Source organism: Aquarana catesbeiana, linkage group LG06 (assembly GCF_042186555.1).
Source record: "Aquarana catesbeiana isolate 2022-GZ linkage group LG06, ASM4218655v1, whole genome shotgun sequence".
In the NCBI taxonomy this organism is placed as follows: Eukaryota; Metazoa; Chordata; class Amphibia; order Anura; family Ranidae; genus Aquarana; species Aquarana catesbeiana.
In genome coordinates this window covers 311,091,580-311,114,290 of record NC_133329.1, presented here as the reverse complement: position 1 = coordinate 311,114,290, position 22,711 = coordinate 311,091,580, and the positions used below count along the sequence as shown (strand labels likewise).

The 22,711-nt window shown below is 43.2% G+C and overlaps 1 protein-coding gene across 1 annotated transcript in view; it reads right to left on the bottom strand.

Annotated features, from left to right (window-relative positions):
- Positions 1-22,711, bottom strand: part of DRC11 (dynein regulatory complex subunit 11) — a 302,548-nt gene that overhangs the window by 210,649 nt on the left and 69,188 nt on the right. The window contains exons 5-6 of the mRNA XM_073633646.1: positions 21,341-21,532; positions 15,617-15,688 (exon numbers count right to left, since the gene is read on the bottom strand). Of these exons, the coding sequence (XP_073489747.1) occupies positions 15,617-15,688; positions 21,341-21,532 (264 nt within the window). The remainder of the gene's footprint in view (positions 1-15,616; positions 15,689-21,340; positions 21,533-22,711) is intronic.

The following is a 22,711-nucleotide window of genomic DNA, read 5'->3' as shown; positions in this document are numbered from 1 at the left end:
ACACCTCGCTAGGACACACTTAACCCCTTCATCGCCCCCTAGTGTTTAACCCCTTCCCTGCCAGTGTCATTTACACAGTAATCAGTGCATTTTTATAGCACTGATCGCTGTATAAATGACAATGGTCCCAAAATGGTGTCAAAAGTGTCCGATGTGTCCGTCATAATGTCGCAGTCACGATAACAATCGCAGATCGCTGCCATTACTAATAAGAAAAAATGAATAAAAAAATTGCCATAAATGTATCCCCTATTTTGTAGACGCTATAACTTTTGCGCAAACCAATCAATAAACGCTTATTGCAATTTTTTTTTACCAAAAATATGTAGAATACATATCGGCCTAAACTGAGATAGAAATTCGTTTTTTTATATATTTTTGGGGGATATTTATTATAGCAAAAAGTTAAAAATATTCTTTTTTTTTTCCAAATTGTCGCTATTTTTTTGTTTATAGCGCAAAAAATAAAAACCGCAGAGGTGATCAAAGACCACCAAAAGAAAGCTCTATTTGTGGGAAAAAAAGGACATCAATTTTGTTTGGGTGCAACGTCGCACGACCGCGCAATTGTCAGTTAAAGCGACGCAGTGCAGTATCGCAAAAATTGCTCTGGTCAGGAAGGGGGTAGATTCTTCCGGGGCTGAAGTTAAGTGAAAGAGAGGTCAGTTATTGGGTTCTTGCATACGGCTGTATATTAAGCATAAAAAATGCACTGCAAAAATACTTACCATGAATCTAACTCTTACCTAATCAAAAACTAAAAAAAAAGTATTGTTTTTTTTATATACTTTAACAGCAAGCCAAAGGTCCTATTGCTGTTTATAACTGAGGGAGGAGGGATTGCTTGGTGTCTGTAAGGCCTCTTGCACACAATACTCCTGTTTGAGCATCTGCTTTTTCAGACTTTTTTTTATGTAGTTGCGCACATTTTCGCGCATATGCATTTGCGCAATTTACTCGCAAATTCGAAAACGTATTCTTGCGTTTTTGTTCTGCAGAATATGTAAATGATCCCCCCCATGTTTTTACAACAAACACTACAAGGTATTTCAAAATGGTTTTCTGGAGCGTTATCATAATTTTAAAGCTTCATGAGAGTTCTTCTTTATAACTTTGTAAAAAGAAGAATCTTGAAAAGTAATTTTTTCAGCTAATCAGAAATCCAGTTTCAGCTTTCTGATTGGTTGCTGTAAGTTGTTAAATGGTAACCTTACTTTCATGAGAAAAAAAATAGCAAATAAAAAAAAAAAATAATATAGCATATTAATAATTCAAAAGTGGTGCCATGCTCCCAAATACTAATGTGTTATTATCCCTTTGGCCCTTTAAAACTGTTTGCATAATTAGCATCTGGGGGCAAAATTTTGAATAATGATACACGTTTAGAGAGTGTGTATAGGTGTGAGCGATCCGCTTAGTAAGTTTTGTAGTCTTATAACACTCAATAGCACAACATAGCAGTGCGCAAGTACACCCATTTTTTAACAATATAGCATATACAATTGTGAAACAAGTTATATTGTAATTGAATGTTCTTAAAAATGACCTTTTCTTTTCAATCTGCAGTTCTGTAAACTCATACTTACCAACTGTCCCGGATTTCCCGGGACATTCCCGGGATTTGGACTCTTTTCCCGAGTTTATTGTTTCCCGGGAAATGTCCCGAGAAATCCGTTTTTTTTTTATGAATTTTCGCCGCCGCCGCTAGAGGTCCGCCATTTTTAAGGAGACCAGGAATGGCTGGGTGGCTAGACAAAGCTCCTGCGTTGCCGCCCACCCTGCGGGACTCCAAAAAGGGACTCCACATAGTGTAGATCAAAATGAGATTTAATACTCCAAAAAAATTGTACAAATTGTAGGTGATCACGAACAGATAAAAGGCATAAAAATGGCAATGTGGGAAGCTGAAGTAGCTGGCCCTACGCGTTTCGACCACACAGTCATCAACAGGGGCAATTTTTGGAGTATTAAATCTAATTTTGATCTACACTATGTGGAGTCCCCTTTTCTTTCCCTCCATGGGCCCACTAAGAACCATCTGCTTGTGATCTATCAATTCCGGTATCGGGGATCGGGTGCATTGGAGATCCATAGACTGCCTAGGACAACCACCCCCCCATTGGTGGTCGGGACCCGGAAGACACTACCTGGTCGGATATCCTGGATGACCATCCCTTTTTGCCTTACTGACGCACTGCCATATGGTAGATGCGTCCTACTGATCCGGTAAGAGTACCCACCTTTTTTCTTGAAGATTGGAGTGTCATTGCAACTTGTGGTCGCCCTCTTACAAGTGTCCACAGCCCCTTCAAGACACTGATACTCCCCTGCTTGGGAGAGGACCCTCTGTTTTCACTATTTATAGACTTTTGGGATTGCCACTTTGTCCAGAGTCATTAATTTGCACATTCTTGCTATGTTATTGTTTTTTGTGCTTTTGTCACTTGACTTTTGATATATAGGGTCACATATTTGTTTTATTATAGATTAGCGCTGCACTTTTCTACTTTTATACTATTTGTGACTTGGTTTGTTGTGTGCTAGCAGCTGCAGTTGTTTTCTGTTTTATATAATTTCACTTGATAGCGCAGCTTTTTCTTTTGCATTATAATATCTGATGTAAGGGGGGCTCCGCTGGGGACATCTGATGTAAGGGGGGGCTCCGCTGGGGACATCTGATGTAAGGGGGGCTCCACTGGGGACATCTGATGTAAGGGGGGCTCCACTGGGGACACCTGATGTAAGGGGGGCTCCGCTGGGGACATCTGATGTAAGGGGGGGCTCCGCTGGGGACATCTGATGTAAGGGGGGCTCCACTGGGGACATCTGATGTAAGGGGGGCTCCACTGGGGACACCTGATGTAAGGGGGGCTCCGCTGGGGATATCTGATGTAAGGGGGGGCTCCGCTGGGGACATCTGATGCAAGGACGGACTCTGCTGGGACACGTGATGCAAGGACGGACTCTGCTGGGGGTACCTGATGCAAGGATGGACGGCTGGTGGTAGGCGACGTGGCAGGTGACACGCTCAGGGATCCCACTGATTCGGCATTATGGTGAGTTGAATGATTTCATTTTATATTACAATGTAATAATAGAAAAATTGCACTTCAATCATCCTGAAACCATAACAACCATGGTGCCGGGATGATTGAAGCGCTAACACCAGGTGTTTGGAGTATCTTTATCTGCTGGTTGTTAAACTTTCTAGAATACACATATTTTCATTGTTGTGTAGGATCTGGGCCTGCTGTCCCTCCATCCCTCTCCCCCCCTTTCCCTCTCCATCCCTCATTCATCTCAGACTCTAACCACACCCACTTTGAGTCACGGCCACGTAAGACACGCCCACTATTTTGCATAAACCACACCCATTTTTCGTCGCGGCGTGCTTATCGCGACACATTTTTACTTTCCCCCTGTGCCACGCCTACAAATGCATGCCCCGCCCCCTAATTATAATAAGACTCCGCCTACAGCCAAAAAAAGTGTCCCTAAAATTATTTTTTCAATGTTGGCAACTATGTAAACTTCTGTGAAATGCAATATGGCTAACTGGAGGCATTCTGTAAATTACTGACCAAAAATGCAGAGCTTTCTATTTTAATTTAAATTTTTTTACTGAATAATGCGCGGCTCTTGTTTACACGCATGTGTGCAAAGGTACATTACAGTGAATGGGCTGTATTTTATCTCAGTAAAAAAAAAAAGCTGTACTGAGCTTTTTCAAGCTGCGGTGTGCAAGAGGCCTAAGTGGAAAGCTAAGAGCAGCAAGGTAATCTTATATTGGCCTTAAAAACTTTTAAAATATTATTACATAAAAGTTTTTTTGCAATAGGTTTCTGACTCCAGTAATAGCCAACAAATTATACAGACTTAAGATGATGATATACACATAGATTTCTTTCATTCCGCCTACAGACTGAACAAAAGAAATCTAAAGGAGTCCTCCTTCTACTTTAATCTTTCTTGCTAACTATTGTATTTTGACAGCTATCTCCAGTGGCTGTTAGAGAACCCAAACAGTGCCTGCATCTGATCAGATGGGGGCACTCTTCAGCCTGTCCACATGACTTCTACAAAAGTTGATTAACCGGTTCAGCTCCAGAAGGTTTACCCCCCTTCATGACCAGGCCATTTTTTTGCGATACGGCACTACGTTACTCTGATAATTGTGCGGTCGTGCGACACTGTACCCAAATAAAATGTATGTCCTTTTTCCCCCACAAATAGAGCTTTCTTTTGGTGGTATTTTATCACTTCTGTGGTTTTTTGTTTTTGTGCTATAAACAAAAATAGACCGACAATTTAGAGAAAAAAAATGTTTTACATTATGCTATAAAACACATCCAATAAAAAAATATAAAAAATCTAATTTCTTCATTAACTTAGGCCAATATGTATTCTGCTACATATTTTTGGTTAAAAAAATCCCAATACGTGTATATTGATTGGTCTGCGCAAAAGTTATAGCGTCTACAAACTATGGGATAGATTTATGGATTTATTTATTTTTTACTAGTAATGGCGGTGATCAGTGACTTTTAGCAGGACTGCGACATTGCGGCGGACAAATCGGACACTAAGTGACACTTTTTGGGGACCAGTGACACTAATACAGTGATCAGTGCTAAAAAAATGCACTGTCACTGTACTAATGACACTGGCAGGGAAGGGGTTAACATCAGGGCGATCAAAGGGTTAAATGTGTTCCCTGGGAGTGTTTTCTAACTGTGGGGGGGGGGGTGTGCTTTGATTGAGGGGAAGAGAGAGATCTGTGTTCCTGCTTAGGCTATTTCCTGTGCTGATCAAATGTTTTTCGTTGATTTAAAATAAAAAATTCATATGGGTGACAGATGGTGTATTCTTATGACCTTAGCTCCATCTAGTGGTCAAATGTGGTATTGCCCATTTTAAATCAATGAAAAACATTTGACAAGCACTGCCCCATTAGCACAGAACGAACGTACATGCACTTTCATTTGGCAAATTGTTATGCAGATTTATTAGAAATATACACTGAAGAGTTTGAGAATTAGTTAGGCTTTCATTTGCATTACTCCCGATTGCTATCACTATCCTACACCTCCAAAATAATTTTGCTGCCCTGATCTACACAGTGGTAATTATTTTTCTTAGGCTACAACATGTTAGACAGTGGCATAAAACACTGTAGTGAATGAAGAGTTAAATAGGGCTCAGCAGTGTCGGCTCTGCATGCTATCTTTAAACATGCCGGATTTTTGATATGTGGCTTTGGCGCTGCAGCGAGGGGAAAGTGGGTCATTAAACATAACATTACCCTGTAAATCAAACTGTTCTGCCCCCACGCAAACACAGGCATAAATATTTATGCAAAATGTCCATAACAGCTAATTTGTCAGGCAGATTCTGCTGATATAAATAGAATGGATCCAGAAAGGCAGCACAACTGCAAAGAAGCTCCCTGCGTGTGTACAAAGCCATTATCCACCATAGTGCTGAGACTCTGTCATTTTACACTGTAAAGACAATGTATCACGCTATATTAATGCCACACAGTGAGTGCCTTTCTATTACATCCTGAGATGCTGCATTAAGTGCAAGACATTAGTTTTCAGCATATGCTCATCATTTTTTCTTTTCGGTTTGTGTCACACATATCAGACAGTGAAAAATGATATTGAGAAGCTGAAAGATACAGGAAAAAAAAAACTATTACTAAAGAGTGTATATGCCGAGACCAGATCATTACAGTCACCCCCACCGTCTACCATAACGCCTCCTACCAATTTGTTTAACCCCTGTTTTCAGCACCTAATAATACAATGTAATGCTATTATCATTTTGTGGTTGATGTTCAAATGGATTGGGTAACTAAATGGTGTATTTCTTGTCTGGAAGCTTCTCCTTCCATCACCAAGAAAGAAAAAAAAAATGCAGAATATGACACGTTAGATAGAATATGATAAATTAGATTGACACACTTTTACCTGGACCACCTGGATAGTATTTCAAAGTTTTTAAGATTTCTGTGATTCACTAGGCGATTAACAACTCCTTTTCTTTATCGTACATCACGGGACACAGAGCACCATAGTAATAACTATATGGGTTATAGGCCATCTTTAGGTGAATGGACTTTTGGTATAACCAAAAAGGAAACAGGAAGTGCCCCTCGCCAGTGTCTAAGGTGTTGGTCACGGTTGATGAAGTGCTAAGAGAGCTCCGCTAAGTAATCCCTGACGGGATCAAGGGGCTGTGCAAACTGATCCATCTAAAGTGCTTGAAAGCCACACAATGGTACCCGGGCCTCGTACAAGAAGAAACAAGGTTTTTGCCTGTAATGCTTCTCTTTTCAGAGCTGGACTCTGGGATCCGGCACCTTGGTCATGTTAATACAGCCAAAGAGTTTTCTGGCAGTGGTGCTGTACAAGTCCAAGGGAGTGGACCCATGAAAGGGGACCCGGTCCTTGAAGGTCTGCCATGACACGGCCCGCCATGATGGGTAAAGGCTGGATTTGTCTGTGATCATTTCCAGCAGTCCTGTGGCGGGGAGCAGGTAAAGACAGGGAATGTATATATATATATATATATATATATATATATATATATATATATATATGATTCACTTGATCTTTCTGGTGTGAGCATGCGATGCCTTGCCTGTGTTTTGCCACTAGAGGGTGTAAAAGCTACATGCTTCCCCTGTGATGTGCTCAAGTGTCAGCAAAGGCTTCCTGTGGCAGCATTGCTATTTCTCCTGCTGTATCAGCCATCAGTAGGGGTTTGAGGGGACCATCCACCATCAGAAAGGTCAGGTTTCCCCCTGCTGAAGACCCCCCACACCACCCCTCGATCCGCCCTCACGACAGGGCCGGCTATCTCTGCGCAAAGCGCGGGAAAGGGATCCTTTAAAAAAAAAGGGGGGGGAGCCTAAGTTTGCAGGGGCGTGGCTTAAACACTGCTGGTGTGCACGTGGAGCACAAGGCTCACTGCTTAAAAGCTTTACACTCTGGAAGTGCCTGGTTGGCTGACAGAGGGACACAGAGGGACACAAAGCAGACAAGTGGTATGTAAGCTGTATGGGTGTGTGGATACAGGCATTTTTAAGGGGCACGTTTTACTCAGCCTTGAGACTGAGCAGCATGTTATGTAATTGCTAGACTAAAGCTCAGCAGTAGATGCACTTTATTTAGTACCTCTGCTTTTTTTGTGCTTAGGACTATGTCTTCCCCCAGGAGGGGTAATTCATCAGGGGGGAGTGCAAAGTCTCTGCGGTCAGAGCCTGAGGCTCCTAGTCGCACGCCCACAGTTCCATCCTCCCCTGAAAGACCTGGAGCATCTGGCGAATCTGAGCCATTTTGTCTCACAGGCATGGAGGCTACCTCCAACGTCCCAGCCTCTGAATACGTCACTAAGGACGATTTGGCTTTGGCTGATTTGGAAGGGAAAATAGCCAAGGTGTTAGTGTCTTCCTCCCAGGAGATGAGAAAACGCAGCAGACCCCCCTTCTCCTGCCCTTGACCTTCCAGTATTGGAGCAACAATGGGCAGATAATATTGGGGTATCTTTGAGAGGAGGAGGTTCAGGTGACTCCTCTTCGGAAGATTCAGCTTTTGAAGAACCTTTCTCAATTTTGCAATCACAGAAATTGCTAATCCAATCCCTTAAGGACTTGCTTCATTCGGGATATAAGTTGCCTCCTGCAGAGGTGGAGGATGTTTCCTTTCCCTCCTTGGGTTCGTTAAAACCCCCACAGTGTTCTCATGCTTTCCCTATGCACCGGTTACTGGAGCAACTGATTTATGCTGATTGAGATCTCCCAGATAAGCAGTTTTCTCCTCCTAAAAAAATTTCAATTCTTTATTCTATGGAGAAAAAGTTCTCAAAGAGATGGGATTTGCCAGCAGTAGATGCGGCTATCTCCTCTGTGAACAGGAGTTTAACTTGTCCAAGTGGACAATGTACAAGTATTTAGTTATCCAGCTGATAAGAAGTTGGAATCTTTACTTAAAGCGGGGTTCCACTCAAATTTTTAACTTAATCTTACCCGCTTCAGTTAATTGCATAGATGTTCAAATGGCGCACGAAAAATTTTTTTATCGCTGTAATTACCTTTATATTGTACTTTATTGTGGCACTTCCTGTCTCTCCTCCCATGGGAGTAGGCGTGTTTATTGCCTTTTTCCGGCGCCGCACTGTCTCCTGGGAGCTTAGTGTCAGGCTTCCCAAGATTCAGTGCGGGAACAATGATCATGCTTGTGAACAAGCTGTGAATGAACAGCATTCACCGCATCCAGGAAATCAATGCTTGTGGGCTTCACATGCCCACAAGCAAGATGGAAACAGCCAGCATCACATTTTTAAAGTTATTCTTCAGTACGAAAACAAACAGAGGCGTAAATATTACACCCAAACAGTGAGTATTATTTTGGGATTAGCAAAGTGTCTCAATGACCTAAAAAAAAAAAAAAAAGATTGGTCGCCGGACTCCCACTTTAAGGGCTCAATTGCTGTAGCTCTGGTGTGGTAGTACAACCTGCAGTGGCAGCAATAGGCATCTGTCAATCCCTTTCGGATGAATTCAAGCAGATTTTTAAAAAAAAATATGTTCCTGCTCAAACTGAAGAGGCCCAAGGTTTAGCTGAGCTATCTAGGGCCCTATACTTTGCAGTGGACACTATCAAGGATTTTATCCATCAGACATCTCACCTTGCGCTCATGTTGATACATATGCGCACGATTCTGTGGCTAAGCAGCTGGTCAGTCGAGTTACCATGCAAGAAGCTCTTGGCTGGGTTTCCGATTCATGGAGAAAGGTTGTAACCTTCTCCTTAGATGTCTGGGGCACCAGCCTCCAGGCAGTCTCGACTGCCTCCACCGTCAGGGGCAAGGCTGCAAAAAGCCCTGGAGTCAGAAGTCCACAAAACAGAGTCCCAAAGCTTCCTTGTGAAGGGGCGCCCCCGCTCGATCGTGGTTTTCAGAAACTTGGCAAGAGGGAATCCAAGACAAGTGGGTCCTCTCTGTAGTAGCCCTAGGCTACAAACTAGAGTCCCGTGAGTTTCCACCATTGCGTTTTCTAAGATCAAACGTTCCCAAGGACCCAGTAAAGAAAAAGTCCTTATTTCTAGCACTGGACCAATTACTGTATCAGGCAGTGATAATTGAGGTTCCCTCAGAAGAGAGGGACATGGGGTTTTATTCAAATCTTTTTATGGTGCCAAAACCAAATTGAGATGTCATACCCATTCTAGATCTCAGGAATCTGAATCACTTCCTAAACATCCGCTCCTTTCGAATGGAGTCCATTCGGTCAGTTGTTTCCACAGTACGGGGAGGAGAGGTTCTAGCATCCATAGATATCAAGGATGCGTATCTACATGTGCCAATACTTCCCGCTCACCAGAAGTTTCTGCGGTTTGCGGTAGAGCAGCGCCACTTCCAGTTCATGGCCTTGCCTTTCGGGTAAGTCACAGCTCCCCGACTGTTTACAAATTGTTAGACCCAGTACTAGCAAGACTAAGGGGCCAGGGTATAGCAGTAATAGCATACCTAGACGACCTGCTACTGGTAGATCAGTCAATAGCAGGGTAAATCAAGAAGTGTCCAGAACAGTCAGTTATCTGAGACACCTGGGTTGGATTCTCATTCTAGAGAAATCATCCTTACAGCCGGTAAGAAGGCTGCAGCATTTGGGCCTGGTCATGGACACAACCCAGGAAAGGGTGTTCTTGCCTCAGGCAAAGGTCAACACTCTAAAAGAGCAGGTCCAGATGGTCAAGGCAAAGAAGGGTCCTTCCATTCACCTTTGCATGAGATTACTAGGGAAGATGGTAGCTGCTTTCAAAGCAGTTCCCTATGCCCAGTTCCATTCAAGACTGTTACAACACAGTATTCTGTCTGCTTGGAACAAACAGATCCAAGCCTCGGATTATCCAATTAATCTGGCTCCAAAAGTACACCAGAATCTCAACTGGTGGTTGATAACCAGGAATTTACAGAAGGGGAAATCCTTCATTCCAGTTTGCTGGAAAGTAGTAACTACGGATGCCAGCCTATAGGGCTGGGGAGCAGTTCTAGAAGAGAGTGTCCAAGTTCAACAAGAAGTTGGACAAATTTGTGGCGAAAACAAGGGATCCACTTGCACTCGGAGTAGATGCGTTAGTGATGCTGTGGAATCAGTGTTCACTGATTTATGCATTCCCTTCAGTTCAGCTGCTACCACGGCTGCGTCACAGGACCAGGGAAGAAGGGAAACTGGTAATCCTTGCCCAGTCATGGCCCAGAAGACCCTGGTATGCAGGGATCGTGAGAATGGCAGTAGGGGAGTCCAACTTCCAACTCGTCCGGACCTGCTGTCGCAGGGACCGATATTACATCCTGCCTTACTAACGCTAAATTTAACGGTGTGGCTATTGAAGCCAACATTCTAAAAAATTGGGGGCTTTCAGGTTCGGTAGTAACAACCCTGATTAATGCCAGAATGCCAGAAAGCCGGCCTCCAGGACCATTTATTCCAGGGTCTGGAAGGCCTACGTCACTTGGTGTGAAACCAAGGGTTGGCATCCTCGTAAGTATGTCATAGGAAGAATTCTGGCCTTTTTACAATTAGGAGTAGAAATGAAGCTGCGCAATTCATAAGAGTCCATAAATTGATAAAAACACAAGTGGTGTTGGTGTAGATAAACAAGCAAATTGAAGTGCAAGTGACACGCAGGAAACAAATCTCAAAGACGGGTGTCAGTGATCCCTCCACCGCACACAGATGGCCTCTCACCTCCCAAATTCGACCTGAAACAGGTCACACAGCGAGAGTCAGTGTAGCTGACACAGCAATCCAGGCAAACACTCCGGACATAGCCACTCCAGAATGCATCTCAGTCAACATAATATGGCATGTGGAAAGAGATAACAAAGCGATCTAATGCTCTCTGTATGTTCAATCTTTTATTAAGGTAAAAAAGATAAGTTGCACTTACATATAACGGCACTCAGGTCCGAGTGCCGGCGGACAAACGAAACTGATAATGAACGAGATGGCCACGGGTGACGTCATGCGAACACCTGACCCCCGTACGGACCTGAGTGCTTGTTTATCTACACCAACACCACTTGTGTTTTTATCAATTTATGGACTCTTATGAATTGCACAGCACTTTATTTACTGATGTTTATATGAGGTTTTTATTGAATTAGCCTTTAGCGTCTGCTAGCAGTTTATTATTGCCTGGGTCCTCCTGGGTTAGCGCTGGATACTCTTTTTTGTGTTGTAGAAATGAAGCTGGCCTTGAGTACAATCAAGGATCAGATTTCGGCCTTGGCAGTGTTTTTCCAAAGGCCGCTTGCTTCGCACTCTTTAGTCCGGGCATTCATACAAGAGGTAACTTGGATAACTCCGTCAGTTAGAATACCCTTGTGCCCATGGGATTTGAATCTGGTTTTGTCGGTGTTCCTTTGATCCTTTTGACAAGGAAATTGGTATTGCTAGTTGCGATAACCTCTGCAAGAAGACTATCAGAATTGGCTGCTTTCTCCTGTAAAGAGCCATACTTAATCATTCACAGGGATAAGGTTGTGCTGCGTCCGTACCCAACCTTTTTGCCAAAGGTAGAGTCTAGATTTCATCTGAATCAAGATGTTTCCTTACCTTCCTTTTTCCCAGAACCTCGTTCTGCAGAAGAAAAAATATTACATTCTCTCGATGTAGTGAAAGCAATTAAAGCCTATCTGAAAGCAACTGCTCAGATACGGAAAACTGATGTTTTTTTTTGTGTTGCCGGAAGGCCCTAGAAAGGGTCAGGCAGCATCGAAATCTACTGTTGCTAAGTGGATTTGTCAGGTGATTAGTCAGGCTTATGGCCTGAAAAGAAGGGTTGGGATATGTGTATATATTGCTTTGCTACAGAAACTGAGATACTCAGTGGGGAGGGGTTTTATAGGGAGGGGCACTTCCTGTTTCCGTTTTGGTTATACCAGTGTCCATTCACCTAAAGGTGGCCTATAACCCATATAGTTATTACTATGGTGCTCTGTATCCCGTGATGTACTCCAAGAAAAGGATTTTACAGGTAAGCTGTTATAAAAATCCTATTTTCTGCCACCTGATCGTGACAAGTTTGGGTAAAGCTTATTGGGCTTATCTTCTTTTCCTCTTATCTTCATTCAACTGTAGATGCAATGACCCCTTCACATGTAGTACTCTTTAGGCAGGCCATACACGCTACAAATTTCTTTCCTGCAACCATGGAGGAAAGAAATTTGCATGATTCCCCGATCAACACAGACAGTGTTGGGGAAACGGCCCCTGCTGGGAGAAGACAGTGATTATCGCTAGCGGCTATAGCAGCCGCTAGCGATAATCGAAAGAGAATCCGGTAGGTTGGTTGTACCCAAGCTGATTAATCGATTAACTCAGCACATTCAGCCTGCCCATTAATGCTCCGAATACCGGCCAGTTCAGACCAATGTAAAAACAAACTGATCAATGCAATCCAGAAACAGGTACACCAGTCCACTGCACCATTTTCTGATGTCATGAAGAAACCACGCAGGTATACAAAGGCTAACATGTTTCAAGGAGAATCCCCTATTCTTCAGGTGATCATATCCCTTACTTACTGAAACATATTAGCCTTTGTAGACCTGCATGGCTTTTTCCAGCGATAAGAAGTTGGCGAAGTGGCCCTGGTGTACCTGTTTTTGGATTGCATTGATCAGCTTGTTTTTATATTTGGTTTATGAGTATAATATTTGTTTTCATTTATCAATAAATGGCATATAAAGGTAATGCCCTAGGCTGGTGCACTCTTTCTTTTGTCTTTAAAGTGTTCAGTGTGGGACTATCCCAGTCCTAGGAGGGCAGCAAAAGCGTGGTGGCCATTTGAGATTTGAAGTGATACCGCATACACACAATCAGACATTCCAACAACAAATGTTCGATAGGAGCTTGTTGTCGGAAATTCCGACCGTGTGTAGGCTTCTTCGGACATTTTTTGGTTTGAGAGCTGGTTCTCAAATTTTCTGACAACAAAATCCGTTGTCGGAAATTCCGATCGCGTGTACACAATTCCAACGCACAAAATTCCACGCATGCTCGGAATCAAGCAGAAGAGCCACACTGGCTATTGAACTTCATTTTTCTCGGCTTGTCGTACGTGCTGTACGTCACCGCGTTCTTGGCGTTCGGAATTTCCGACATTTGTGCGACCGTGTGTATGCAAGACAAGTTTGAGCCAACATCCGGCGGAAATAAATCACAGGATTTCGTTGTCGAAATGTCCGATCGTGTGTACGCGGCATAAGTGTGTACCCAGCTTAAAGCCACTGACAGCCTGATATGATTACACACATAGAGGCTAATTATTGTGAAGTCCCAAGATAAGAAATAGGAGGGTTAATTACGCCCTTGCGATAAAACAGGAAGGCCACTGCTCTGATTTTTTGCACTAATCAAATATAACAAAACAATTTCAACTATATATTTAATAGACCAAAGGGGAGCAAATAAGAAAAGTTCAGGCCCCTTTCACACATGCAGACCATTTGTCCATTTTTCATTCATCCGTTGACGGATGAAAAACGGACATCAATGTATCTCTATGGAAAAACGGATGTAAATGGATGATCATCCATTTACATCTGTTTACATCCGGTTCCGTCAACATCCATTTTTTGGAATGGATCAAAGCCCTATTTTTCTTCCCTTAAAAAACAGATTGGACAAAAAAATGAAAAAAATTCCTCCGGGACTCAAGTGGTTAAGGACTTTTAGGCCCCTTTCCCGCGATCGGACCATTCAGGTCCGCCTGTCAGTTTTGACGGCGGACCTGAACGGGCGCTCCATGTTAGCCTATGGAGCGACAGATGTCAGCGGAGACATGTCCGCTGACATCCGACCCGGTCCGATCCACAAAAAGCAGACGGATGGCCCTACGTCCAGATCCGTCGCTGGCAGATCGGGTGAGATCTGATGAAAATGGACATGCTGTCCATTTTCATACGATCCCTCCATAGGCAGCAGCGGTGCCTGACAAGCCCCTCCCCGCTCAGTGAGCAGAGAGGGACCTGCCATCCGCCGGCTCAGCGGAGATGAACAGAGAGATCTTCCGCTGAGCCGGCGGACCAAGGCGGGCTCCGTGGAAACGGAGTCCGCCTCGTGTGAATGAGGGCTTAAGCTGGAGGATGTAAAAAAATGGATGAAGAACTGATGACAAACTCCATTTTTTTCTTTGAAAAAAACGTGACTGAACTGATGAAATGAATGGCCCGCATGTCTGAAAGGTGCTTTAGGGTTTACATATATTGTAACTCAGTCAGCATATTCAAAAGGAGGCCAGCAATGACAGCCCCTAAACTTCTCTTATGAAGAATCACTTTAAATCCCAACACCAGCCATCAGATGGGTGATAAACCAGACTGAAAGTAAGGAAGGATGGGTGCTCAGCCTGTGGTTCTCCAGCTGTTGCAGAACTACAAGTCCCATGAGGCATTGTAAGGCAGACAGTTACGAGCATGACTCCCAAAGGCTGAGGCATGATGGGACTTCCGCAACAGCTGGAGGGCCACAGGTTGAGCACCAATGCTTCAGAATTTATTTGCTGCCTATGTCACCATTAGGTAGGCTTCCTCTCACTTCCTGTCCAGCTGATGTGTCATAAAATATGAAATGAGGGCCAATTAATGAGGACACAGAACCTGACAGATTTTCTAACCAGTGTTCATTTTGTCTACGAAAATATTTTCGTCGACTACATTAACGCTATTTTAGTCCACTAAAATATGCCTAAAACAAAAACAATTCAGATGACTAAAATACGACTAAAACTAAAATGGCATTTTAGTCAAAAGACTATGACTAAACCTAAATCTAAATTTGACATCAAAATTAACACTGGTTCGTACTCTTTCTTACTCAACCCAATACTAAAAAAGAAAAAGAGAAAAAAAAAGTTTTGCCTAGAGTTGGGCCTTATTTTTGTGTCTTTACATATGGATACTGTATGAAAAGTGTGCCTTTGCATAGTGGCAGTAAAAGAGGCTCAAGTGTCCTCTCTTTGAATGTTAAAGGAAGAACGCAATGACTGTTCTTGTTAAGCCTTCCAGCAGTAGTTGTATGAAAAAAATGAAAAAGTATAGAGATCCAAAGTTTGCCCATTCTCCAAACACCATGTGCTATGTATGCCCCTTGCAGTGGTTGCCAAGCTCACCATCCAATGTGAAGCCTTTCTTCACACAGTCAAACTTTAGATCTTTTCATTTTTAATGTTGACCACCTGCTTAGTTAAATGACTTTTTCTGAGGCTTGTCGAATAGCTATTCAAGCATTTTTGTTAAGGTTTGAACTGCAGAAATTTTGAACACTTACTTATCAATCACCTTTCCTTAAAGCGTGGCATAACTCCATTACCTGGCATTATTATGAAAGCTTGATATACAAGCTTTGTGCCTGCCTGTATGAGACAGCATTGAATATACAGGCAAATAAGAATTCCTACATGTCTCTATTCCTCCACGGTTATCAGTCGAAGTGTAGCTAGAAAGAGGATGGACTTGCACCTGTTTCTTAAGGATCCAATGTTGTGCTCTAAACAATTATACTGTTGCCTTGGAAAAGTCTGTCCTCTGGACAACCTACCATGCCCAGGAAGATCATTTCCTCTTCTCTTTGCTGCTTGGTTCTCTTCCTCTGAATGTAGCCTCGCCAGACCTGCGGTGTGAACGGAAAGTCAGTAAGGATACGGACGCAATCGTAACAGCTTCCTGAGTGGCAGAGCAATTGGGGAAGTAGGAAAACACACAGGAAGGGAGTGTGGACTGGAATAGGCAGTATGGAAGGGGGACATTGGCTTCAAGCTAAGACTTATAAACTTGTCACATTCATTTAAAATGCTTGCGTGAACATTCACTCTATAATTTATGTCACGGCTATGGAAAACTAAAAGGTAGCATTAAAATTGTAATGATATTTTGGCTCAGGAGAACAGTTGTATTTTTCAATAAAGTGTATTTTTTTTTGTTAGATTGCACACAACATATTAACAATGTGCTAATAGTAGGCAGTCAAATTATTATTGAAAATGATTATTTTCTGGCTGTGTTCTAGCAATTGTAATCCCTAAGGGTATACAGATGGTGCAATGTAATTTGCATTGAATTGTACACCATGACTGAGAGCTTCACACATTGAGCAAATCGGTCACTCAACTCAAGTGCATTAGATTGCATCACTTACTACTGACCCCTGAACTTTGCATTATTACTAGCCTCTGAACTCTGCATCACTTGCTACTGGCCTATACACTCTGCATCACTTACTGTACTGTGTCAAAGTAACTGATGCAGTGTTCAGGGGTCAGGAGTAAATGATGCAGAGTGCAGGGATCGGTAGCAAGTGATGCAGAGTACAGGGATCAGTAGCAAGTGATGCAGAGTGCAGGGATCAGTAGTAAGTGATGCAGAGTGCAGGGATCAGTAGTAAGTGATGCAGAGTGCAGAGATCATCAGTAAGTGATGCAGAGTGCAGGGGTCAGCAGTAAGTGATGCAGAGTGTAGGGATCAGCAGTAAGTAATGCAGAGTGCAGGGGTCAGAAGTATGTGATGCAGAGTGCAGAGAACAGCAGTAAGTGATGCAAAGTGCAAGGATCAGCAGTAAGTGATGCAGAGTGCAGGGATAGACAGTAAGTGATGCAGAGCGCAGGGATCAGCAGTAAGTGATGTAGAGTGCAGGGATCAGCAGTAAGTGATGCAGAGTGCAGGGATCAGCAGTAAGTGATGCAAAGTGCAGAGATCAGCAGTAAGTGATGCAAAGTGCAGGGATCAGCAGTAAGTGATGCAGAGTGCAGAGATCAGCAGTAAGTGATGCAAAGTGCAGGGATCAGCAGTAGGTGATGCAGAGTGCAGGGATCAGCAGTAAGTGATGCAGAGTGCAGGGGTCAGAAGTAAGTGATGCAGAGTGTAGGGATCAGCAGTAAGTAATGCAGAGTGCAGGGGTCAGCAGTAAGTGATGCTGAGTGCAGGGATCAGCAGTAAGTGATGCAGAGTGCAGGGGTCTGTAGTAAGTGATGCAGAGTGCAGGGATCAGCAGTAAGTGATGCAGAGTGCAGGGATCAGCAGTAAGTGATGCAGAGTGCAGGGTTCAGCAGTAAGTGATGCAGAGTGCAGAGATCAGCAGTAAGTGATGCAAAGTTCAGGGATCAGCAGTAGGTGATGCAGAGTGCAGGGATCAGCAGTAAGTGATGCAGAGTGCAGGGGTCAGAAGTAAGTGATGCAGAGTGTAGGGATCAGCAGTAGGTGATGCAGAGTGCAGGGATCAGCAGTAAGTGATGCAGAGTGCAGGGGTCAGTAGTAAGTGATGCAGAGTGCAGGGATCAGCAGTAAGTGATGCAGAGTGCGGGGATCAGCAGTAATTGATGCAGAGTGCAGGAGTCAGCAGTAAGTGATGCAGAATGCAGGGGTCAGTAGTGATGAAGAGTGCAGGGGTCAGCAGTAAGTGATGCAGAGTGCAGAGGTCAGCAGTAAGCGGTACAGAGTGCAGGGATCAGTAATAAGTGATGGAGAGTGCAGGGATCGGTAGTAAGTGATGGGGAGATCAGAGGTTTGTAGTAAGTGATGCCATTTTCAGAGGTCAGTAGTAAGTGACACTGAGTCATTCACACACATTACTGATAGGTAAATGACTATGAACTCTGCATCACTTACTACTGGCCTATACACTCTGCCTCACTTACTGTACTGTGTCAAAATTAACTGATGCAGCCTTCAAGGGTCAGGATGCAAGAGTAAATGATGCAGAGTGCAGGGATCAGCAGTAAGTGATGCAGGGATCAGCAGTAATTGATACAGAGTGCAGGGGTCAGCAGTAATTGATGCAGAGTGCAGGGATCAGCAGTAAGTGATGCAGAGTGCAGGGGTTAGCAGTAAGTGATGCAAAGTGCAGGGATCAGCAGTAAGTGATGCAGAGTGCAGGGGTTAGCAGTAAGTGATGCAGAGTGCAGAGATCAGCAGTAAGCGATGCAGAGTGCAGGGATCAGCAGTAAGCGATGCAGAGTGCAGGGATCAGTAGTAAGTGATGCAGAGTGCAGGGATCAGTAATAAGTGATGGAGAGTGCAGGGATCGGTAGTATATGATGGGGAGTTCAGAGGTTTGTAGTAAATGATGCTATTTTCAGAGGTCAGTAGTAAGTGACACTGAGTCATTCACACACATTACTGTTAGGTAAATGACTCTGAACTCTGAATCACTTACTACTGGCCTATACACTCTGCCTCACTTACTGTACTGTGCCAAAATTAACTGATGCAGCCTTCAAGGGTCAGGGGTAAATGATGCAGAGTGCATGGATCAGCAGTGCGTGATGCAGAGTGCAGGAATCAGCAGTAATTGATGCAGAGTGCAGGGGTCAGCAGTAAGTGATGCAGAGTGCAGGGGTCAGCAGTAATTGATGCAGAGTGCAGGGATCAGCAGTAAGTGATGCAGAGTGTAGAGATCAGCAGTAAGTGATGCAGAGTGTAGAGATCAGCAGTAAGTGATGCAGAGTGCAGGAATCAGCAGTAATTGATGCAGAGTGCAGGGGTCAGCAGTAAGTGATGCAGAGTGCAGGGGTCAGCAGTAATTGATGCAGAGTGCAGGGGTCAGCAGTATTAGATGCAGAGTGCAGGGATCAGCAATAAGTGATGCAGAGTGCAGGGGTCAGCAGTAAGTGATGCAGATTGCAGAAATCAGCAGTAAGCGATGCAGAGTGTGGGGATCAGTAATAAGTGATGGAGAGTGCAGGGATCAGTAGTAAGTGATGCAGAGTGCAGGGGTTAGCAGTAAGTACTGCAGAGTGCAGGGATCAGCAGTAAGTGATGCAGAGTGCAAGGATCAGTAGTAAGTGATGCAGAGTGCAGGGATCAGCAGTAAGTGATGCAGAGTGCAGGGATCAGCAGTAAGTGATGCAGAGTGCAGGGGTCAGCAGTAAGTGATGCAGAGTGCAGGGATCAGCAGTAAGTGATGCAGAGTGCAGGGGTCAGCAGTAAGTGATGCAGAGTGCAGGGATCAGCAGTAAGTGATGCAGAGTGCAGGGATCAGCAGTAAGTGATGCAGAGTGCAGGGGTCAGCAGTAAGTGATGCAGAGTGCAGGGATCAGTAGTAAGTGATATAGAGTGGAGGGATCAGCAGTAAGTGATGCAGAGTGCAGGGATCAGTGGTAAGTAATGCAGAGTTCAGAGGTTAGTAGTAAGTGATGGAGTTTTCAGAGATCCGTAGTAAGTGATGCAGGGTCATTCACACATATTACTGATAGGGAAGTGACTCTTCCTGGTCATCTATCAAATCTAGCATTCTAGCAAGTTCAGAGGTACATTGCAAGGAATTAAAAAAAAAAAAATTAAAAAAATTAATGGACGAGAAACATGCTGCAATTAAGCATTTAAACCAATAAAGCCTAACTCTGGGAAAACTAAAAATTCCCGCTTATAGTGGGGTGATGCCTGCACTGCAAGTAGACTGTTGGTAGAAAGTGGTAGACTGTTTCTCCGTGTTCTCATGGTCAAAGCAATGCTATGAACCCCACATTGGTCTTGATGGGACCAGGACATTAAACCGCTGGAGCATGGTGGGGGGAGGAGGCTGCATGGATTAGTATATCAGCACAAAGGAGAGGAGGTTTGGGTGAGTAAATTTACTTTTCCATTCCCCCTAGACCCAAACAAGCAGTTAGCCCTTGTGATGCAGACACAGCCCCACTACAAGGAAGAATTTTCAAGTTTCCTGGAGCTCAGCTTTAAAATATGTGATTGTACCTGCAATATTTTAGGTTGGTGACAGGGTCTCCTTAAGGAAAACTGTCAGCCATTTTATACATAAAATGTAAAACACCTTCAGAAGACCAGGCACTACAAGCTGCTTACTTTTACCTTTATTAGCCAAAACAATTGTCTGTCTGATGTTGGTTTTACTTCATTACTAAATGCTTGATTTCCCCAGCTTTAGACTTATGTCCTGCCCCATCTTTGATTGTTTAGGATGATAGGTGGGTGGTGGTTAACATAACAGGGCAGGACTAAAGCTTCAATGTCTGAGAAGTCAAGCCCTTGGCAACAAAGTGAAACTAGGATCACTGGGGAGCCTAGAAGGGACGCTGCACGGTAGAGGACCTGATACGCGTGGCTGGTGGTCACGACTGCCGCGCAATCGCCCGCATGAGAGCCAGCACGAGGATTTGTGTGTGTAAACACACAAATCCCTGTCCTGTCGGAGGAGAGGGGACAGATTGTGTGTTCCTACTAAGTAGTAATGATACTAACGATATGTCTCCTCTCCTAGTCAGTCCTATCCCCATACAGTTAGAACACACCCAGGGAACACACAGTTAACCCCTTGATCGCCCCCTAGTGTTAACTCCTTCCCTGCCAGCCACATTTACACAGTAATCAGTGCATATTTATAGCACTGATCGCTGTATAAATGTCAATGGTCCCAAAAATGTGTCAAAAGTGTCTCTGATCTGTCCATCACAATGTCGCAGTACCGCTAAAAATCGCAGATCCTCGCCACTACTAGTAAAAAAAAATGCCATAAATCTTTCCCATAGTTTGTAGACGCTATAACTTTTGTGCAAACCAATCAATATATGCTTATTGCGATTTTTTTACCAAAAATATGTAGAAGAATATATATTGGCCTAAACTGATGAAGAAATTTGTTCTTTAAAAACATTTTTGGGGATATGTATTATAGTAAAAAGTAAAAAATATAGTTTTTTTTTCAAAATTGTCTCTTTTTTTGTTTATAAAGCAAAAAATAAAAAACGCAGAGGTGATGAAATACCACCAAAAGAAATCTCTATTTGTGGAAAAAAAAAGGACGCACATTTTGTTTGGGTACAGTGTCGCACGACCGCGCAATTGTCAGTTAAACGACGTAGTGCCAGATTGTAAAAAGTGCTCTGATCAGGAAGGGGGTAAAATCTTCTGGGACTGAAGTGGTTAAGGACGCTGGCTAGCCACCTTCTAAGGAAAAAACAACTCTGGAAATTGGTGCTTAGCAGATGTTAGCAGAGTTTAGGAGCTTGTAGGAGCTGTCAGCATTTTTTTCTGTTCCTAGAAGCTGAAGCTTGAAAAACCCTTATAGCCTACAATAGTGTGAATAGACACATAGGATAACACTATTTGCTTCTAGGGACAATAAAAAAAAAGCTCATAAGTAGCTGCTAAGAGCTACTAGGAGCTTAAAAATAAGCTAGCGTGCATGGTGCCTTATTATCTGAGTTCTTGCATCAAAATGAAAATATACATTTTTATATTAAAAAAAAACATATTTATGCAGCTTGTCTTATACCATGTCAATAAAGGGATGGAAAGTATAGTATGTTCTCACCTTCTGGATACGTTGTGCAGCTATCTCAGGATCCAGGGCCTTTTCTCCTTGAAGTTTAGCCATTCTCTCTCTCTTTTCTTCCAGGTGGATCTCTTTCATGAACTTGGCTCGCAAACGCCCCTGTCGGGCTCTCTCTGACACTTGAATCACACGGACTGCTTCATCAAGAGACATTGGTTTCAAAGGCTTTACCTAGAGTTTGATATTACAGATCAGACTAGTGATTTAAAGAAAGTTTTTTGGAGATGTAAATAGTATACAGCAGGGATATGCAATTAGCGGACCTCCAGCTGTTGCAAAACTACAAGTCCCATTATGCCTCTGGGTGTCATGTATGTGGCTGTCAGAGTCTTGCTATGCCTCATGGGACTTGTAGTTCTGCAACAGCTGGAGGTCCGCTATATACAGCAATTCAGTTAAAAAGTTAGCAACTAGTAGAAACTGCTATTTTGACCCCAATTCATGTATGCTTGTATCTTTAATATAAACAAAAAAGTCAGTGCTACTACCCATAGATCACATAGAAAGCAGGGATCCCGGGTGCTCGATCTACAGTCGCTGGCTGAGTAGGGAAATGAGGAAAAGATGATCCGCACTCCAGTGATTGCTCTTAAAAAGTATAATATTTATGGACAAGCCACAGTGACCAAATGCAAATGAGAACAGTTGACGCGTTTCAGCCTATAAGGCCTTAGTCATAACTTGCTTGTATCTTTCTCTTTACAGCAATTGAAATGATGTCCTCTTCAACTAAAACCCTGATAGAACAGTACTTAGTTACCCCCAATCCTAATTCTCTTCATTGCTTAGCATCCATCAGGGAGAAAAAAATAATAATTATACAACTCATCTCATTACTCAAAGCATCTGAATAGTCTTTATTAATACATTTCAAAATATTAAGAAATATTGAGCAGCACTGACTATTTCCTTATTTTCCTTTAGGCTCCATTCACACCTGAGCATATCGATTTACTGGCGTTTTTCAGGCTTCAGCTTTTTTAAAGCGTTTTAGAAGCGTATTACAAGTATTTTACAGCTTCAGACATTTTTGTTTAGCCAATAGAAAGCACTAGGGGGAGTAGAGGGAGAGGAAGTTAGGGGTGGATTTGAGCAGAAAACGCTTGTAAAACGATCAAGTCAGGCGTATCTATTGAAGTAAACAAGGAGAGGCGCCTCTAAGAGTAGATGTTTTAAAACACTTTAATTCGCATACAGTTATGCACTCACATTTAGAAGTAAAATGAGCATTTCAGTCACAATAAGTCTCGGTGGCCACTCCTAATCGCTGTCCCCTAACTGTTCCCTAACAGTGATTAGGAGTGGCCACCGAGACTTATTGTGACTGAAATGCTCATTTTACTTCTTCTA